A 19595-nucleotide genomic window follows, 5' to 3' on the forward strand; every position below is an offset into this window, starting at 1 on the left:
ATTTTTACTCTTTTGTCAAGGTATCAGATACATACCGGACTTCAGCATTCTATCATAAGACCTACACAGCCCAACTGCTTACCTCTGGACAATGCAACCCTACCTCAGAAGCTGAAAGAGGTTGGATATTCAACACATATGGTTGGAAAATGGCATTTGGGTTTTTATAGAAAAGAATGTATGCCCACCAAGAGAGGATTTGATACCTTTTTTGGTTCCCTCTTGGGAAGTGGCGATTACTATACACACTACAAATGTGACAGTCCCGGGATGTGTGGCTATGACTTGTACGAAAATGACAATGCTGCCTGGGACTACGACAATGGCATATACTCCACACAGATGTACACTCAGAGAGTGCAGCAAATCTTAGCTTCTCGTGACCCCAGAAAGCCTCTATTTTTATATATTGCCTACCAAGCTGTGCACTCTCCACTGCAAGCCCCTGGCAGGTATTTTGAACACTACAGGTCCATTATCAACATAAATAGGCGCAGGTATGCTGCCATGCTTTCCTGCTTAGACGAAGCAATCAACAATGTGACCCTGGCTCTAAAGACATATGGTTTCTATAACAACAGCATTATCATATACTCTTCAGATAACGGCGGCCAGCCCACAGCAGGAGGAAGTAACTGGCCCCTCAGAGGTAGCAAAGGAACCTACTGGGAAGGGGGGATCCGGGCTGTTGGCTTCGTGCACAGTCCACTTCTGAAAAACAAGGGAACGGTGTGTAAGGAGCTTGTGCACATCACTGACTGGTATCCCACTCTGATTTCACTGGCTGAAGGACAAATTGATGAGGACATTCAACTGGATGGCTATGACATCTGGGAGACCATAAGTGAAGGCCTTCGTTCTCCCCGAATAGATATTTTGCACAACATCGACCCCATTTATACCAAGGCGAAAAATGGCTCCTGGGCGGCAGGCTATGGGATCTGGAACACTGCCATCCAGTCGGCCATCAGAGTACAGCACTGGAAACTGCTCACAGGGAACCCCGGGTACAGTGACTGGGTGCCCCCTCAGTCGTTCAGCAACCTAGGGCCGAACCGGTGGCACAACGAACGGATTACGTTGTCAACTGGCAAAAGTGTATGGCTGTTCAACATCACAGCCGACCCCTATGAGAGAGTGGACCTTTCTAACAGGTATCCCGGAGTTGTGAAGCAGCTCCTCCGGAGGCTCTCACAGTTCAACAAGACCGCGGTGCCTGTCAGATACCCCCCCAAAGACCCCAGAAGTAACCCTCGGCTCAATGGAGGAGTCTGGGGACCATGGTATAAAGAGGAAAACAAGAAACAGAAGTTACGCAAAAATAAGACTGAGAAAAAGCAGAAGAAAAGTAAGACAAAGAAGAAACAGCAGAAAGTGGGTTCGTTTACAAATTGCCGATTGGGTGTTCCTCGTGGATAGGTACAAATTTTTTCCTGTCTGGTTAAACTTAAATCAGTTCTTAGTCTTTCACCAGTTTTCTAGGTGAACCAGCATGTTTTTGGCTCAGTAGGATTCCTGCCATCAGCCTCGCTGTTTTCATGTTGTGCTACTCCAGAGACTTCTGCCACCTGGAAAGCTTGTGCTCAGTGACAAAGGTGCTACTTTTGGAAGCCATGCTTAGAGCAGAAAGGAGATGTTTGTTTCTCTTGCTCTTTTATAAAAGGTGGTCAGTGACGAGTCCAGCTGTTGTGCTTCAGTCAATTGACCAAACACTATGCTTTAAATTATAACATTGGACTGTAACCTGCAATTGATGGACATGCTACTTTGATGGAAGTTACAGAGCAGCATGATTAAAAACCACCTTTGATGAAGTGTAGTCAAAGGTTGCATCACCTCAAAGGCCTTGAAGAACATTTTTTTCTTAGAGAATTTTTGTATATCTATCATAGGGCACTTGGGTTTTTTTAATTAATTCTATTTCATATATCATTTCCTTTCCTGTGAAAATAAGCTGTTTTTCTCACATGTGAACAGCTTGCACCTCACTTTATCGTGCATAAGGGAATGGCAAATAAGAAAGTTTGAGCACACTGCCAAAACGTGAATGTAACTATTCTCTAAACACTTTAATAGAATGATGTTTCAGAATAAAGTACATAATTTATTTTTACAGAAAAAATATTAATTATTTTGTTTTCATAAATAGTTATACAGATGACTTTTAATTATTTTATTTTTATTTTCTACATACCATTAGAAGAATTTTATTTCATATTATCAAGATTATCAAGCACTGTAATACTATAAATTAATAGTGTGTGAATTTATAGAATATAAAAAGAAAAAAATGATAATCATCATTGTTCAACCATTATTTTGAATGTAATAAGATGAATATATTCCTTACAAATTACTTGGAAATTCAGCGTTTGTACAGAATTGAGAGACAACTTTATTGTTTCTGTCATAAACACTTTATTTATGTATCTTAATTATTAAAATGACATTTTATAGCACCAGCAGATTGTGTGGCTTTTCTGATTTAACATCTATATAGAATTATATTATTCATTTTAACAAATCTTTACAAATAGGCAAATAGGCAAATGAAGGTATGATTTGCTAACAACCATAGTAATATAATATGAATTTTGCAAATAAGAGATATTTCCACTTGGCCACTGCATGGAGAAAAGTGTTCTCTTGTTAATAAATAAGATTTGTAATGACCCTACTCTTATACAAAGTGGACTTGGTGGGGAGATACAGAGAAATGAATATATGGGTCCTATCTGGCGTTGTTAAAAATCAAATTTGAAATTCACGCATGCAAATGCCATGAGGAGGATTAAAGGAACGTGATCTGTAATGAAGTTTATCATGGGTGATCAGTGAGGACAGGTTGATGTGGTTCCCATGGGCCCTGGAGTTTTCTTTAAGGTGCCCTCTCCTAATATTACCTGTAAGTCTCATAGTTTGCACTCGAAAAATCACAGAGGGCTAGAACTGTGATATGTGAAGTTACAATTGTGATTAAAGAAATGTACGTGGCAGTATGGCAGCATACTATTAAATACATTTATATCAGAATTCAGAGGATAGCTTCTCACAGTTCATGGAAATCTATAAAAGAATTGATAGACTGTTACCAAAATTACTAAAATGGACAAAAATAATTTAATATTTAAAAAGTTTAATATTTCATTTCTAGAATATATATCTCCGTTTCATTATATAGGATTAAGTACTATTTCCTGAGTTTGTGTTTTGTCAACTGTATATTTAAATGGGTCTTAAAAATCAAAGGCATACTGTCAGTGTTTTCCTCTCAGTGGCACATAAATTAATGAGGTGTCATAAAATAGATAGTATCTTATAATTCAAAAGATAGTTATTATTACATTAAAAAAGAGTTCTGAGGAAAAATGAGTTCAGGATATGTGGAGTTAAACAAGGTTAAAGGGTTCAATTTATGCAGACTTTCTTACAGTTTTTAAAATCTTAGCTTGCCTTGTAAATCTCTAACAGAAGGAAATTTTTATATAGTGTTTTCTAATTTATTTCACCATAAAACTCTTGTCTATAGGACATTACACAGGACTAGGCAAAGTATGGAACAGACCTCAGAAATTTTTAGTGTAAACATAGAATCTTCTAGAAATCGCTAGCAAAACAAAAAGGAGAAAAGAGGCAAATTAGGATCATGAAAATTAACTCACATTTGAGGCCAGTAGATATTATGTAATATGGTGTGATTTTAAATTCTCTGTAAATGACCATAACTTTCTCAATGAAAATAAATTAGCCCACAGTTTTCTACCTGGAAATGACTTCAAGGACGTTATTTACTATTTTTAGGAGAGTACCTGCCCTCCCCCCCATGACTCTGGGTAGGCGATTTAGGAGAAGTCTGTGTCTTGCCCTTAAGAAACTAAAATCTAATACAATAGTCATGTATAAATAATGAACAGAAATGTTTCCAAAATGCTGTCAACAGATCACTAGGTGTTTCAAGATGTCCAGGGAGGAAAATACTCTGCACTTGACTTTTATGCCTTAACCATTAAAACTATGTTCACGTGGGGCCTTTATTCACAGTTCATTTTCCTGAACTGTGATTCTCAGGTTGCATTTCTTTTGCAACCTGAGAGTTGCCCGTGGCTTTTTCAAGTGTAAATAGCACCACTTTAAAACCTCTGATCCTTTTATTAGGACACCAAAGGAAACCCCTGGAATGAAATATAAGTATCCCCCTAGCTTTGTCAGAAAATAAATTGTGGATGTGGCTTATGTGTCTTGGATGGGAAAGAATCTAAATCATTTTATTCAAACGACAAAACAAACAAAACTCTGTGGTACCTTTCAATCAGTGAAAAACATCCACACCATGGCTGTCAAGTCTTGTTTCATCTGTATTTACATACTTTTCCCTTTTAAGAATCTTAAGAATAGAGGAGAAACTGTCCCTTTGATAGCTGAATGAGTAGATAGTTAATACATTGTAACATTTGATATTCCAAGGTACATGAATTTGGCATCAGGATTAGCTTCTTAAGCATTTTATTCCTGGGATTCTTGAGTACATACACTGTGAATTTGTCAGTAGCCATCAGAATGTGTGTTGTTGGCAGGAATAAACTGGCTTGCCAGAAGCAGCAAACAAAATTCTTGTGTCAGAAGTTAGTAATTTCATTGTTTCCTCTTTGCGAAATTACTTATTAAAATTCATTCGTTCTACAAATGTTTGTTAAATCCTACTGCCTGCTTGGCAGGCAATGTTCTTGGTGCTTGAAATCCATCAGTGAACAAAATAAAAATTCTTTTTAAAATTCTTATTCCTTGTGCAGGTGACATTCTAGCCAAGTGATGCAAACAATAAGTAATAAACATAAATAAATTATATACTATATAAATAAATTATATACTATATAAAGTAGTGTGGAAAAGAAAGAGTAGATCAGGATAAGGGGAGGACTCATTCAACACCGAGTTTACCCATCCATTTGTTCAGCACTTGGTAAGTGCCACATATGATAAATGCTGTGATATGGTGACTAGCAACATGAGACAGAGTCCCTGTTTTCAGGTAGTCTGCATGCTCCTGGGAGACACAGCCATTAGTCAAATAACCAAACACCCTCCTCTTCTCCACTCTCTTCCCCTACTTGATCTTTCTCCATAGACTTATCACCCTTTAATATATTTCATATTTTACTTACATATTTTATTTATTCTCTGGCTCTTCCCACTAGAGTGTAAGCTTCTTAACAAAAATAGTTTTATGTCTGCTCTATCTACATCTGTATTGCCAGTATGTAAAACAATGCCTGGCTCCTAGTCAGTGTTCAATATATATTTATTTTTTGCATGAATAGGTAAGGTAATCACAAATATTCATATGTTCAGCTACATTTGCTTGGGTTGCCACTTTCCACGGTTGTATAGGAATTTCACTGTTGAAAAATAGAACTAATCATCCCTAATACCATTCCTCATAATAATAGCATTGTTGTGAAATGAAGAAATTTCTAGCATTAGAAAAAACTAACTTGAATAATGTATAGTTATAGGAACAGAGTGTTAACAGCAAAAACCAAGCAAAAATCATACAATTCTGAGAGCAAATTTTATCTTTATTACCTAACAGAGTACAACATAATTATTCTAACACTACTTTGAATGTAACAGAATACAGTATAAATGAGTTTCCAGAAAGGAGAAATGGGGATTAAATTGTGAATAATTTTTGTAGCAAGCCATAGAAGGGAAAAATATAAATAGCAAATAAACCTCTGTGTCTTCACAGAATTATGAAGCCAAATGGACTATATCCCACATCCTTGGGTATCTTATTACGAAGCTCTCCAAACTGGCAAAGAAAGAAATCTGTTTCTTTAAAGGTAAGTTTTTCTTAAGTATTTTATTGGTCGTAGCATCTCTGTGAAGTCCATTGATTCATTGATTAGATATGACATTATAAAACACACGACATGAAAATGTTGTCCGTGGGAGTTAGGTAGACTTGAACATATTTACTTAACTTTCCATTTCATATCTATGATTTGAAATTTCCTTCCTCTCAAATGTACTACAATCCTATAATATTCTTTGTCAATTGGGTTATGCAGTTTTGGATAAAATCAATCCCACCAACTTAAAAGGTCCAAGAAAATAACATATGCTTATTAAAATGTGTATTCATTCTTTGCAGAAATTCTTTAGCTGTTAATTATAAATGGAGGGCATCTTATCTAATGAATCAAATAAAAGTAAAATTTATCTTTCAGAATAAATATCCAAAAATAATTTTTAATATGACATTTTTTTATAAATTAATTTATTTTTGGCTGTGTTGGGTCTTCATTGCTGGGCGCCGGCTTTCTCTAGTTGCGGCGAGCAGGGGCTACTCTGTTGCAGTGGGTGGGCTTCTCACTGTGGTGGCTTCTCTTGTTGTAGAGCACGGGCTCTAGATGCATGGGCTCAGTAGTTGTGGCTCGCGGGCTCTAGAATGCAGGCTCAGTAGCTGTGGCACATGGGCTTAGTTGCTCCGCGGCATGTGGGATCTTCCCGGACCAGGGCTCGAACCCGTGTCCCCTGCACTGGCAGGCGGATTCTTAACCACTGCGCCACCAGGGAAGCCCAATATGACATATTAATGCTCTGGAAACAATAATAATTAAAGTTTCTTCAGCCTTAAGAGTTGTGAATGACTGGGGATTACTTTCGACTGAACATCTAAATTCTAAACAACTGTGAGAAAGAATATTTTCATAACAAAGGTTAAAAAAGTAAAACCTTGATTTTACTTAATAATCGGAAACTGTATCTTCTTATATCACCATCACCAGAACTTCCAGAGGCTCCTTTTCAACAAAAGTGATAGCATAACTCATCAGTCATGGAGACTCATTCTGTCTCTAATACATGTCCCACTAACATTTCTCTATTTTAAGGTTTCCCTGATTGGAATAATCAACTGTCTCTAGCATCAAGAAGGTAGGGAATTATAAGCATATAACACCACATAATTTCTACTACACATTCAGACTTAACAGCAACAAAATGCAGGGGTTCAGGGCGTGTCATCCCAAAATATGCCCCCTTGGAATATTGGTTATTTTGAGTGAATTAAAGGCACCTTAAAAATAGCAGATCAATCAGGACACCTTGACCTTCCTTTTTCTTCCTGAAAGGAGGAGATAAAAATCCCAAGTGAAAGGTGCCCTCTCTGTATCAGGAGGAAAGAAGACATTCTTATCACCAGAGATGGGAAGTCAAAGCTGAGAGAAATCTGTGCAAAAGAACTTGTTAAACTAACGCTCATCTTTCTAGTCACTTTTCCACAATTCACTGTCCTAGCCCAAACCCCTTTGCCTTGTCACATCCTCAATGTTTACTATACTTTGTCCAACCCAGGACATAAGCATCCAGCTCTGATTGCTTCTTTGGGCCTTCATTTTCCTGTGAAGGTCCCCATGCATATGTAAAAATAAAATGTACAGTCTTTTTATTAAACTTGTTTTTCTTTTCTTCAAGTTTTGCTCAAAGCCCTAAGAGTTAACTTAGCATTTCAAAAATTACAGTCACAGATACCAGGGTAAGCTATTATCTCCCTACTGGGACAAGTGGCTGCAGTGACAGTGTAGTGAGGGGGATAAGCGGAGAGGTTCTTCCCTTCTTTTTTTCTTTGACTCCATGCCTGTGCACTTCCCAGCACCTGGGCTGTGGCTGGACTGTTTCTTTATGTCCTCTCACATAGAACCATGGCTTCACATTCTACATTCTTGGTTCCTTTATTGTCCATCTCTGAGTCCCACACCCCTTCCTGCCCCAGAACTAGGCACATAGACACCTGTGTCCAACAGATTATTAACATTTAAATCCCTCCCCTCCTGAAGTTCCCTGGAATAAAGAGGTGGGTGTGTAGAGCTACCCCCATCTGCTGGTGACAAGAAGCCCTGAGCACTACCCCTAAACTTAAGTCAGCCAAGATCAAGGTAGAAGGGGAGTGGGCCATTGGGGGAAGCAGATAAAGTGTTTGTGCATGCATAAGTGAGCTATATCTCCTTTCAGGTTCAAAGAGCTCAACAGCTGCAAAGCCCAAAGACTTGCTTCAGTTTGGGGATCTAATTAATGCTTTCTCTCTATTGTTTCTTACCTTTGGGAATTCCTGCTCTTTCTCATCTAGCATAGAGGAGAGAGCAACAGAGGCGTCTAACATTCTCTGCCACCCACAGCCCAATTTCGGGAATGCCTGGACCCTTTCTTCCTTTGCCTGGAATAGAAAGCAAAAGCCAAAAGCACCATTTAGACTGCTCGTTCCAAGCCTACCTCACGGTCCTCAGCCAACAAATGTCTCAGTCCTTTCAACATGTCTGCTACTGATTTCTGTGGACTTCTCTCAAATCCTGCCAGCCTGTGAGGATCTCCTCCGTCTCTCTCAGCAAACCATGTTTCAAACAGGAACCCATCTTTGTCAGCAAAATTGATACATTTTTACTCTATTTCTTCATTGTTATCCCGAAAGCAACCATGAAGCTTCCAGAGCAGAGATCAGAGTCATTGTCATTGTCATTGTCATTACTGAGTATAGTGACTGCACCAGTTTCCCTCCTTCAGGGTTACCAGAATCTGTGTCTCCCGAACCGCAGTTCTTAATGTTACTGAATCTGGACTTGGGTCTTAAGCGCAGCAAAGCCAATATACTGACACTGGGTTGTGGTGAAGGAAAGTAGTGTTTATTTGCAGGGCACCAAGCAAGGAAAATGCGCAGCTCATGCTCAAAAGACCCGAACTCCCCAGTGGCTTCTGGGGAAGGGTTCTCAAAGGCAGTGTGAGGGAGAGGGCTGCAGGTGCCTCATTAGCTTGTGCTCAATTCCAGTATTGGTTGACATCAAGGTGAAGTTTCCAGCATCATCAGTCTTCTGCTTTCAACTGGTCTGGGGTCTACATGCTTTTGGTCAGCAATTTTCATCTGGTAGGGGTCTAGTTCCTATAAAAACAACTTTGGAATGTGTGTCAGACCTTTATATCTTTGAGGGAACTGGGAGTTCGGTGACTCTGCTATGTGGCTGATTTATCATCTAAATTGTTACCTGTTTCCCAGCTCAACAGCTTTTCTTTGTTTCTGCATCTTCACATTTCCTGATCATTAACTCTTGAACCAGCTTTTGAGACTCGGGGAAAACCTGAGAGACTAAACCAAAAGCCTTTTATTTCAAAAGATGGGGACATAGGGAGTTGTATATGGTTTCATTAAGACCCCAAATAAACTCTTTTCTTATCTGCAGCCTCCTGCATTATTTTATTTTGGTTGACAGTAGGAATGTCTACTACATGCTTACCCTATGACAGCAATTCCACTCCCAGATATTTACCCAAAACCAGTAATAAAACCATTACATACCTAGCAAAGTGTCTTGTACACTGTAGTATTTAATTAACATTGAACACAGAACAAAAAAGGCCTAATATAATCACTCGATATTTTAATAATTTTTCTACCATGTTAACTAGCATGTGGAAATTAGTGGAACCTAAATAAACATCTCTCCAATTACATGTTACAGATGACTGCCACCAGGTGTCATGTCAACAGGTTTCTCTCAACTGGCTGAAACTGTATGTAACTAATTTTTAATTATTTAAATCTACGTCCTTTAAAATTAAACCATGAAACTGAGGCAATGTGAATGATATATTGAATGGTAAGTGCAATTAAATCTGTATATACATTTCATTCACAATTGATTCATGTCTAATAATCACAATTAAAACTCAATTCTAACCAAAATTGCTAATAAATATAAACTGAAATTAAAAGGCATGCATATATGCATGTATGGCTTTCTGATTATATGATACTCTACTAAGAAAATGAGAATTCCCTTCAAATCCCTCTCTGTCGTTCTCATCTTTGCAGTGACTATCCTTCTGCTTCTCTGCCCTGCCCCACTCCACCACTGCCACTCTTTCTTCTGCCTATTTGTCTATCTACCACTCCTCTTTGGCTCTTTTCCCTTTCTCATGCTTACCTTTCCTTCCCCATCTTTCAATAAATATATTGTATTTAATATCTCTAAAAACTAAACAAACCCACTTGTTGAAATTTAATATTAACTTATGTTAGTTCTGTGCACCTATCTTTAAAAAAGTCTTTGAGCAAACTTTCACATTAGCATATGCTATGCCAAATTGTCACTTATGTTCCAACCTAATCTAAGAGTGACAAAGACTACTGATTGAAAGTTGTATTTTTACCTACAGTCAAAGGTAGTAATGATATTCAAAAAAAAAACTTTATTTACTATTGCCAGATTTACAAATATCTTTGTGTATATATTTGTATATTTAATTATAATCATATAATCGTATAATGTTTGCTTGAATTATGGTTCCAGAACTAATTATAGCTATTACTGACCATTAAATGAGGAAATGTATTTGCAGCTCAAAAATTGGTCTTGTTAGATTTTCTAGTGGAAAAAGGCATATACTAACAGGATATTAACTAGTTTTAAGTGGCTTCACATTATTACCCTGCATAATAAAACAATAAGCAAGTCTCTGCTTTCTAGATTATGAATTGTTAAATATTTATTTGTTTGCCTGAATTGTCAATATTTTTATATTTATGATCATTTTTGTAAGTAAAATCAATGTAAGATTTAAGTACTTATGAACAAAAAGATGAATCACCATTTTCTATTAAACTGCATTAATTCTTTCCAGCAAGAAGTAGTTTATTAAATTATATCCTACTAACTTCCATCATGACACATTTGTCAAATTACCTAATAGGCTGTGTTATGGGATAATTTCAGTAGAATATATTTTGAATTATTCTAAACTGTCTTAAATTGACTGATAAATTTAAAGAAACCATAGTTATTTTATGAATTACCTAGTTCTGACTCTAAATTTCTCCTAAACCTTCCTATTAAAAACAAAGTTATGGTTTCAATAAACTTCAGATTATTAATACATTGTAGTCCTCCTTTTCCCTCTAAACATCATTTGACTATTTTTTCCACCATGAATTATTATTTTATTTTATTTTTATTTTTTTGCGGTATGTGGGCCTCTCACTGTTGTGGCCTCTCCCGTTGCGGAGCACAGGCTCCGGACGCGCAGGCCCAGCGGCCATGGCTCACGGGCCCAGCCGCTCCGCGGCATGTGGGATCTTCCTGGACCAGGGCACGAACCCGTGTCCCCTGCATCCACAGGCGGACTCTCAACTACTGAGCCACCAAGGAAGACCCCACCATGAATTATTTTGTTTCCTTTAAAATTGTTAAATAATTTTGGGATTTTTGGTCAATATGGAAATATTCTAATTTCCTTATAATTTGTTATTAATGCTAATTTACTTCTTAATTTATTTGCCCTTTATAACATCTTTCTCTTTTGACGTCTTTAAAATGTCTTTGTAAGATGCCTTTGAGCTGAGACACTTCATCAGCTGATTTTGATGCTGTACATGCTTGTGAAATACTAAGTAAATCCTTGAAAATATTCCCTATCATTACTTGTCTTTCCTCTTATACTAAAAAAGTATTTTGTATACTATTTACATGCAAAATATAAATTTCTGAAATCTGACTTCCAAAGTCTATTATCTCAATTTCAAGGAGTGAAGGAACTTGAACAAATAGATTTCAACTATTGTTCAAATGTTCTAATATCTCTTTATCTTACAAAATGTACTACTGATACTCTTACTATTTTAAAACCTTGAAGTATCCTTTAAGATTGAGTGTATCTTATAAATAATAAGCAATATGATCAAATTTGCCATGCTAAAACCATTCACCTGTTCTCACCTCACATTCACAATATATGTCATCTTAGAAATTCTCCAGGAATCAAAAATTTAACCAGCATTACTAAATGAACTTCCTATAATTGTGTGTGAAAAGAGGGGAAATGCCTATTTCATAAAAACTTTGGTAACTTCATTTTATTTATTTTACTGCCTTCTCTGAATGAGAAAACCAACCTTGATACATAAGTGGAAGAAAAATAGGTAGCTAGAAGCTTCACATTGCTGGTGTATGTCCTCTACAGAGAAAAGACACAACAAAATTACTACTCAGATCCAGTTCTTTAATTTTTTAGTTTTTGGGGGTTTTTGCAAGATGAAAAACATGAGAACTTTGTAGGAAAGCTGTGTTCTCTTAGACCAACCATTCATACAGGGCCTTAATTTCCTACAACAAGAGAAGTTTGGACTAAATCAAAGTGAGACAGTAAAAGGCAAAACTGATTTTTCACAGATCATAATGTTTAAAAATAGATGTCACTAATTTCCTTGAGCTTGACAAATCCCTCAGGAGTCTCATCTGAGTCTCATCTCATCCTTTAGCTGTAGGTAGTTAACAGAACATTAAACAATAAAAAGTCTGAAATCAGTCAAATGATGAGTTCAACCACTCTTCTCCTTTCAGTACGTCACACTTATTCTCCAGCCTGGAGAGACCCACACGCAGGGAATGTTGCTGTTGCTATTTGTTTATAAAATATAAAGTAGTGTGTGCCTAATAACAAATCATAATATTATTATCATTATTATAAATAAGAGAAGTATATTCTTCTTATTTATTATGGTTAATAACAGAAGTACGTTACTAGGAGGCATATCATTGTTAGGCACATTTTAAGAGGCATTATAGGGGCTTCCCTGGTGGTGCAGTGGTTAAGAATCCACCAGCCAATGCAGGGGACACAGGTTCGAGCCCTGGTCGGGGAAGATCCCACATACCGCGGAGCAACTAAGCCCCTGAGCCACAACTACTGAGCCTGTGTTCTAGAGCCGGTGAACCACAACTACTGAAGCTCGCGTGCCTAGAGCCCGTGCTCCACAACAAGAGGAACCACCGCAATGAGAAGCCCACTCACCACAGTGAAGAGTAGCTCCCGCTCGCTGCAACTAGAGAAAGCCTGCACGCAGCAGTGAAGACCCAACACAGCCAAAAAATTATTAATTAATTAATTTTTTTAAAAAATTAATTTTTTAAAAAAGAGGCATTAGCTTAAACTCACTCATTAGAGCTCATGACTAGATTAAAATGTCATAGGTGACTCTCTAAAGCAAACCTAGGACTAACAGACTGAAATTACTGAGAGGCAAGTGTTAGTTCAATATAAGCAAGACCTTTCTAGTACTAGTGCTGCCTTCAGTGGAATGTGGTAGACTCAAAAAACACTGTGTTTCTGCTATTGAGAGAACTCTAACAAAAGTGGAATCATTACATGCGAGAGACACATCCAGACTCTGTGTGTTAATTAGAGCCGGGAGAGTCGCCCAGAGCCCAGACTGCTACAGTAGTTTGGGTACAAAACCACCTTACACAGACAACCAGAAAAATGACCTTCCACAGTTTCCCAGTCCAAGGTTCCTTCCCAGCAGTGATTCTAATGATGTGAATAGGTGTGTATATTATTTATTTTCCCTGTCTTCAACTGAAATCAGTAGGAAAAAACAACAGGTTTGTGCTACACTCAGAAGCTTGTGAGCATACAGGCTCAACTTCTCCCCCTGGAACATCAAATGTTCACTCTCATGATTTCATCTTTAGTTGATGGCATACACCTGTTCCAAACTCTTTTTCCAAACCTATTTCCAAGGGAGATAGGGTCACCTCTATTTGTAATTCACTTTAAGTTCATGTGATTTTCTCATTATAATGTCTTGGCATAAGAAGACACACCTGCTGCCAGGGCAACCTAAATGCACAATTTGTTTCCTTAAAACAGATGCTACCTGGTCAAATTCCTTCTGTATTCTTGGTTGGCCTCACTTTTGTGTTATTAAAATGCAAGCGTTCTGTAGTTTCCCGCTTATTATTTTTCCTGTTTTTTACAGGGTCTTGTTGATCTATACTCTTTTCCTTTGATTCGCTGACATTTTATTTTTACTGACTAACTCAAATACATTTCCCCACCTTAAAAGTGAGATCGTTTTCCCATCTTTTACATATGTCTGTCTCAGAATTTTTATCTCCATTAAAAAAGTAAAGAGGGATCAACTTCTGTAATTTAAAAGCTTATATTTGATCAAAACTTCAGTGTATGTCTCAAATAATTGAGGTTAATATATTGCATTTTTATAGAATCAGTGGAAGCCTATATGAGCATTACAACCACTTTTTAACTTGTGCTGTTTTAGTTTCATCACAGAATCATGTCTTCTTTAACATACTTAACATGGTCAAATCGACTGTAATCGTTTTTTTCCCTTTTGATTTTTGATGTTTTTGATGTTAAATTTGATATCCTGGGCGTGGGAAGACCTCTCACAAACTACCCTCTTTGCCTTTTTTCATACTACCTCAGATATTTCTGAAAGCATCCTTGTTTTTGATAACATTAAGATATGTCAAACCCATTCTTATTTTTCCAATCTTATGAGGTAGAGTCATCTATATTTCAAGAAGTTCTGGAATATTTTAGAGAAAAAGAATATCAGAAGCCGTAATGTTGACATTAGATTATACATTAAACTATTCCATGTGATTATAAGAGACAGGAAGAGTGACACCAGAGGACCCCAGAAGTGTCTGCTTGCATCATTAACGCATATTGAATACTGGAAGAGAAAAGTATGTTCACAAATAACATAATGAAGTATAATATTTTCGCTTATTCAAAATGATGAAAATGTTAAAAGGGCAAAAATAGCTTACAAAAGTGAAACTTTGTAACAGCAAATTTTCTTAGCATATTGAAACAAACCATTCTCAGCAGTAGAGTTTTCTCAAAAAGAAGGGACAATCAGAAACAATAGTTCTTGCCAATAAAATATTCTGCCTTTTCCTCTCATATATTCAAAACTGAAGAAGCAACTTAAGGAACTTTAATTAAGGTTAGCTCTTTTCTATAAATCATAGGATTTTTAAATAGGTGGCTTGGGAAAGAGGTCAGAGGACATATTCTTTCTTATGCGTCTTATCCAGTTAATTACTTTTTAAAAATAGTAAATGAGGGAACCATTTCATTTATGTTTGTTTTGAATCGTTATAAGGTAACAGACATTTTGAAAATGAAGTTCTGAGAATATATCTTGAAGATATATTTCTTCCATAAAATGAAATTTTTTTTTCAGAGAGTGGCTTTGTGGATTTATGAAAAGTATTGCTCTTTATTTTAACTGTATATGGAAACATTAGGTACAGACCAATTACTGCCAAATTTCATTCAGCCAGCTGCCATTCATATGCTGCAGATGTTTGTGATCAAGTCTCCCTAGAGAGCTCAAGGTGTTGCAGCAGAAAAGAGTCAGTTCATAAGCCTTAGCTGTATTTCTAAGAGCCGTCATTTCTCCTAATCACATCAACTACAAGTGTGCTAAATTCATTCATAGACACATGCTGAGCATTACATCAGAATCAATCTTCATTACAACTACTCTTTGCTTTTTAATTATTAAGAAGCGTATCAGTGGATAAGCCTATTGTCATACCTTTAAGTTAGGATTTCTTAAATTGTTTTTTTCCCTAAAGAAATATAATGGCTTTGAAAGAGGCTAGATGTGACAGGGATTTGAGTTTTTCTCGAAGGAAAAAAGTCTGAAAATAACTGTTAGTATAAAATCAGTAAGAATTTATAAAGAAATAAATATTAAATAAAAACAAACTCAACTGATCTTTGACCATCAGATGAGAAGGCAGGGCCTTGGCTCAACTTTTCACTTAATTATACCTTGGCTGAATATTCTGGGTAGAAAGAACTTGCCTTTTTCTTATACTAATTTGTAGAAAGATTAGATTAAAACACTTTGCATAGTCACCCCAATTTTTTATTATTACTGTACTAATCTGACTAAGAATAGAGGGAATAGAAATGAGAATAGAAAATGAGTTTCGAAGGGTTATGTAGGTTAGGACTCAGAATAAGTCTCAGAAGTATGAAATTGAATTTATAAAGGAAATTAGTACCCTGAAAGTTCTCAGGTTGAGTAGCTGTATATAGTATTCATTCTGGACAATTCTGCAAACCAAATGCTTTCTTATCCATATTTACCTGCACATGCTTTACCTTCATTGTGTATTTCTAATGCTATTTATAGTTTACTGTTATCACCAAAAACCACAGTTGTCCATATTTTAAAACTTGTACTGTATCACTACAAACATTAATTTCTAATGTAGTGCAGAGAATTCAATGATCTTCAATGATGTTTGCATAATATTTATGCAAAAGACAATTTCTGTCTTTGATGATATGTTGTTATAACATGGTGTTGGCAGAGCACCAGTTGAAAACTTTCTTACTGTCCCAGGATTAATGCCTGAGGGTCCACAGTGTAACACCAAGTAATGCAAGCATATCTTCCTATTTTCCCAGAATTAGTGCCCAAATCCACATTCTAATGTCAAGTAATGGCAAATTCTAAAATCAAAAAACTATGAGTTACTAAGCTACTGAACCAGCAGAACATTTGGTATCCTAGATTTAAAGCTGCTGATTAGAGAAGAGAAGGGCAAGAGACATAAAGAGGAGAGAACCACAAGGGGGCACGGCCTGTACTCCCACTGTGTGGTGTGAAAAGGATATCTTTGTTTCCCACAGTCACTGTGAGTGTAGGTTAGACATTGAGTTATTTTACTAGCACTCCCTAAGAGAACTACAAACTAGGATAGGAATCCCCAACCACAAGAGGTAATGAAGCAAACTTCCCCTGGCAGAAGTGAGGGATAATAGGTGGTTAAGCATCACCTGACTTTCCCAAGCCAGACTACAAAGGGTAAGAGTCCCTCAGAGCCCTTCAAAGAACTAGCAAATACCTGCCCATTAGAAAACCAGCACTTAGATGCCTGCCACAGAGAAGTGGCTGCAAGTGACAGAAAGTGAAGAGCAATCCACCCGTGGAGGATTAGTTTAAGTAATGGGAGAGCAGTTTCAGCTAACAAAGTAAATGTCAGCCAATTATCCGTAGGCAGTTACGTATTTACACATTTTGACTCTTCCTCCCTGCCTCAACACCAGTGGACAAAGGGCTTGAAAAGACACAGGGTTATGAGAGATTTTTTCCACTCCCATCATTAAGCACAATTTCTAAGTCGCTGGACTCTGGGGAAAGGAGAGCTTATATTGATTACAAGATTTATATTCTAAAGTAGATAAGACTTCATATTAACAACCAGTAACTTGTATTCTTTTTCTTATGTAAAATACCTACGTACATCTCATTTGTAAAAGAAAGTTCTGCTTCATCTGTAATTCTATGGTACCAATTATTTTTTTTCTCAGTATTTAGAATATATTATTTCACTATTTTCTGGCCTCAGTTTCTACTGCTGAGTAACCAATTTTTAATCTAATAGTTTGTCCTTTGTGATTATTCTATTTTATTCTCTAATATTTTAAATATCTCTTCTTCTTCATTAATATCTTAATTTCACTACGTCTAGGTGTATGTTTGTTTTTATTTACCTCCTTGGGATTCATTGAGTTTCCTGAATTTGATATTGGTGTATCTGAAATGGCAATTATCTCTTCAAATATTTTCTTCTCACCATCTTTATATTTTATTATTCTGGAACTATCATTAGGAGTGTCTGGGAACTCTTCCCTCTGTCCTCTCATATTTTCCTTCCCTTTTCTTTCTTTGCTGCATCCTGGGTAATTTCTTTGTATCATTTAATGATTCTTTCTTCAACTATGTAATGTGTTATTTTATCCATCAATCAGGTTTTTTAATCTAATTTTATATTTTAATTTTTACAACTCTGTTTGGTTCTTAATTGATAGTAATTTGGTCTTTGTTTATATTTTTGATTCACTCTTTTTCCTTAAGGAACTAAAAAGTACTCATTTATATTCTTCTGATTATTACAGTATCTACAGGCTTTGCAAATATGGTTCATAACATTCTGTTTCTGTTAACCTTGCTTACGGCTTATTTCTTCACGTTTTTAATATTTTTATTAGGGGATGATATTCTTTGGAACTCTGAGAAATGTTTAAAAATTGTGTTTTCTTTCCTCCATAGCAGATTTGTGCTTTCTTTTGCTGGGCTCTTGGGGTCACTGCCAAACCAGAATCACTTTGACTTAATTATTGGCTTGGGTTTTAAGTTACACAGTAGTATGAATTAATGCTCGATATCCATGGTCTTGGGGTGATTTAGGGCAAAAGGAATCTTAACTTGGTATGTGAGAGTTACCTAAAGGAGGTGGCTGAGGATATGGACGCAGGATTATTTGTTTTGCATATGAAAGGCATGCTCACAGGTAGTTGCTAACTCTAGGAATTAGTTACCCCTGGGTAGGGCAGTCTCTCCCAAATCAGCAAGGCCCCAAGATATAAAAGCATCATAAAATATTAAAAATCATAATACACAAGGCTAGACAGGCAAGTACTCTCAACATCTTCCTCTGAAAGGGGATTTCGCCTCTTTTTTTCAGTCACTGAGTGTATTGTCCTCTGGGAAGTGGCGTCTCAGATTTTTGAGGTTATCTCTGACCCAGCCTTCTAGGACACTCAGACCCATGCTTTGCCTCCAGCTCCGTGGGTGCACGGGACTTTAAAATCCAGGCCCAAGTTTACTGACAATTGTCAGGTTTTCTCCAGGCAAACACTGACTCCAGTGCTCACTTACTGCTCTGGATTTGTGTTTTTTGTCAATTCTGCCCTCTAATGGTTTTTCTTAATTTACTACCACATTAGCAATGATTTTTAAAATATTTTTTAACATTTAACCCATTATTTCAGGCATTTGATGTTAGGAGGGGTTTTTCTGCTCGACTGGTCAACCATTTTGCCAAAATTAAAGTCTTAGATTTACACTTTAATGTCTCTTTGCGTGCTGAAAGTTATTCAATAAACTCTATTAAAAGCAAGGGGAAAAAATCCTAAAATAGTATCTAATGAAATTTTAATCTTGAAGTTTTTTAGGGTTTTCAAACAGTTTTGTACATTTTGAACAATTGCCACAAACATATAAGCTACTTGAAAATTTTGACCAAATGTTTTATAATTATTATTTTCTCTAAGAAATTTTAAACCTTTCTTGTAGTTATATATGTTGCAATCTGAAATCTAATTTTAAAATGTGAGAACATCTGTCTTCCTTTTTCAATATTGAAACTATTTATGTGAGGGATGTAAATATTTCTAATATACAGACTAAATTTTCTCATTCACTGATCTTAAAATACAGAAGTTATCGACCCTATCTTCTGAAAACTCAATATCCTCTAAATGGGTGGTAAGAAAACATTTTAAAAGCCAAAGAAAACTCAGTATGCAGTAGACAAGAATATAAATGTGTAGGTTCATAAATTATACTCAGAAAATAAAATTTGCATTGCACAGTATATTACCTGCAACTTAAATATATTAATTTTGTCACTTTGTTTTAATTTTCAAGTTCTGATAATACAAAAAAAAATTTTTTTAAACCCAAAGTTGATAATACAACTTGATTATCATAAAAGACAACTAGTCTTGATTTTTCAATAGAGCCGTTTGAGTTTAATTTATTGTCTCATTTTTAATTATAATTAAACTAGCTGGAAGTTCATAAGAGTCAACGTGTTTTATGTTACCAAATAACGTTGGGAATTCAAACAACTGTTGTCACTAATTAATCATTATTTCCGTTTTCTTATGAATCAAGCCAGATTTGAGAACTAACTAGTAAGCAGGAG

General features: G+C 36.3%; 1 protein-coding gene across 2 annotated transcripts in view; it reads left to right on the forward strand.

The window, feature by feature from the left end:
* Positions 1–5817, forward strand: part of ARSJ (arylsulfatase family member J) — an 86646-nt gene extending 80829 nt beyond the window's left edge. Inside the window, exons 3-4 of one of the 2 annotated variants that reach the window (XM_079920202.1) lie at positions 21–1419; positions 5750–5817. In XM_079920202.1, the coding sequence (XP_079776328.1) occupies positions 21–1419 (1399 nt within the window). In that variant the 3' untranslated portion in view covers positions 5750–5817. Of the gene's footprint in view, positions 1–20; positions 2384–5749 lie in introns of those variants that run through there. The other variant, XM_079920201.1, reaches the window with a different exon arrangement.
* The last annotated feature ends 13778 nt before the right edge of the window (positions 5818–19595 follow it).

Source organism: Stenella coeruleoalba (genome assembly GCF_951394435.1).
Source record: "Stenella coeruleoalba genome assembly, chromosome: 4".
NCBI lineage: Eukaryota > Metazoa > Chordata > Mammalia > Artiodactyla > Delphinidae > Stenella > Stenella coeruleoalba.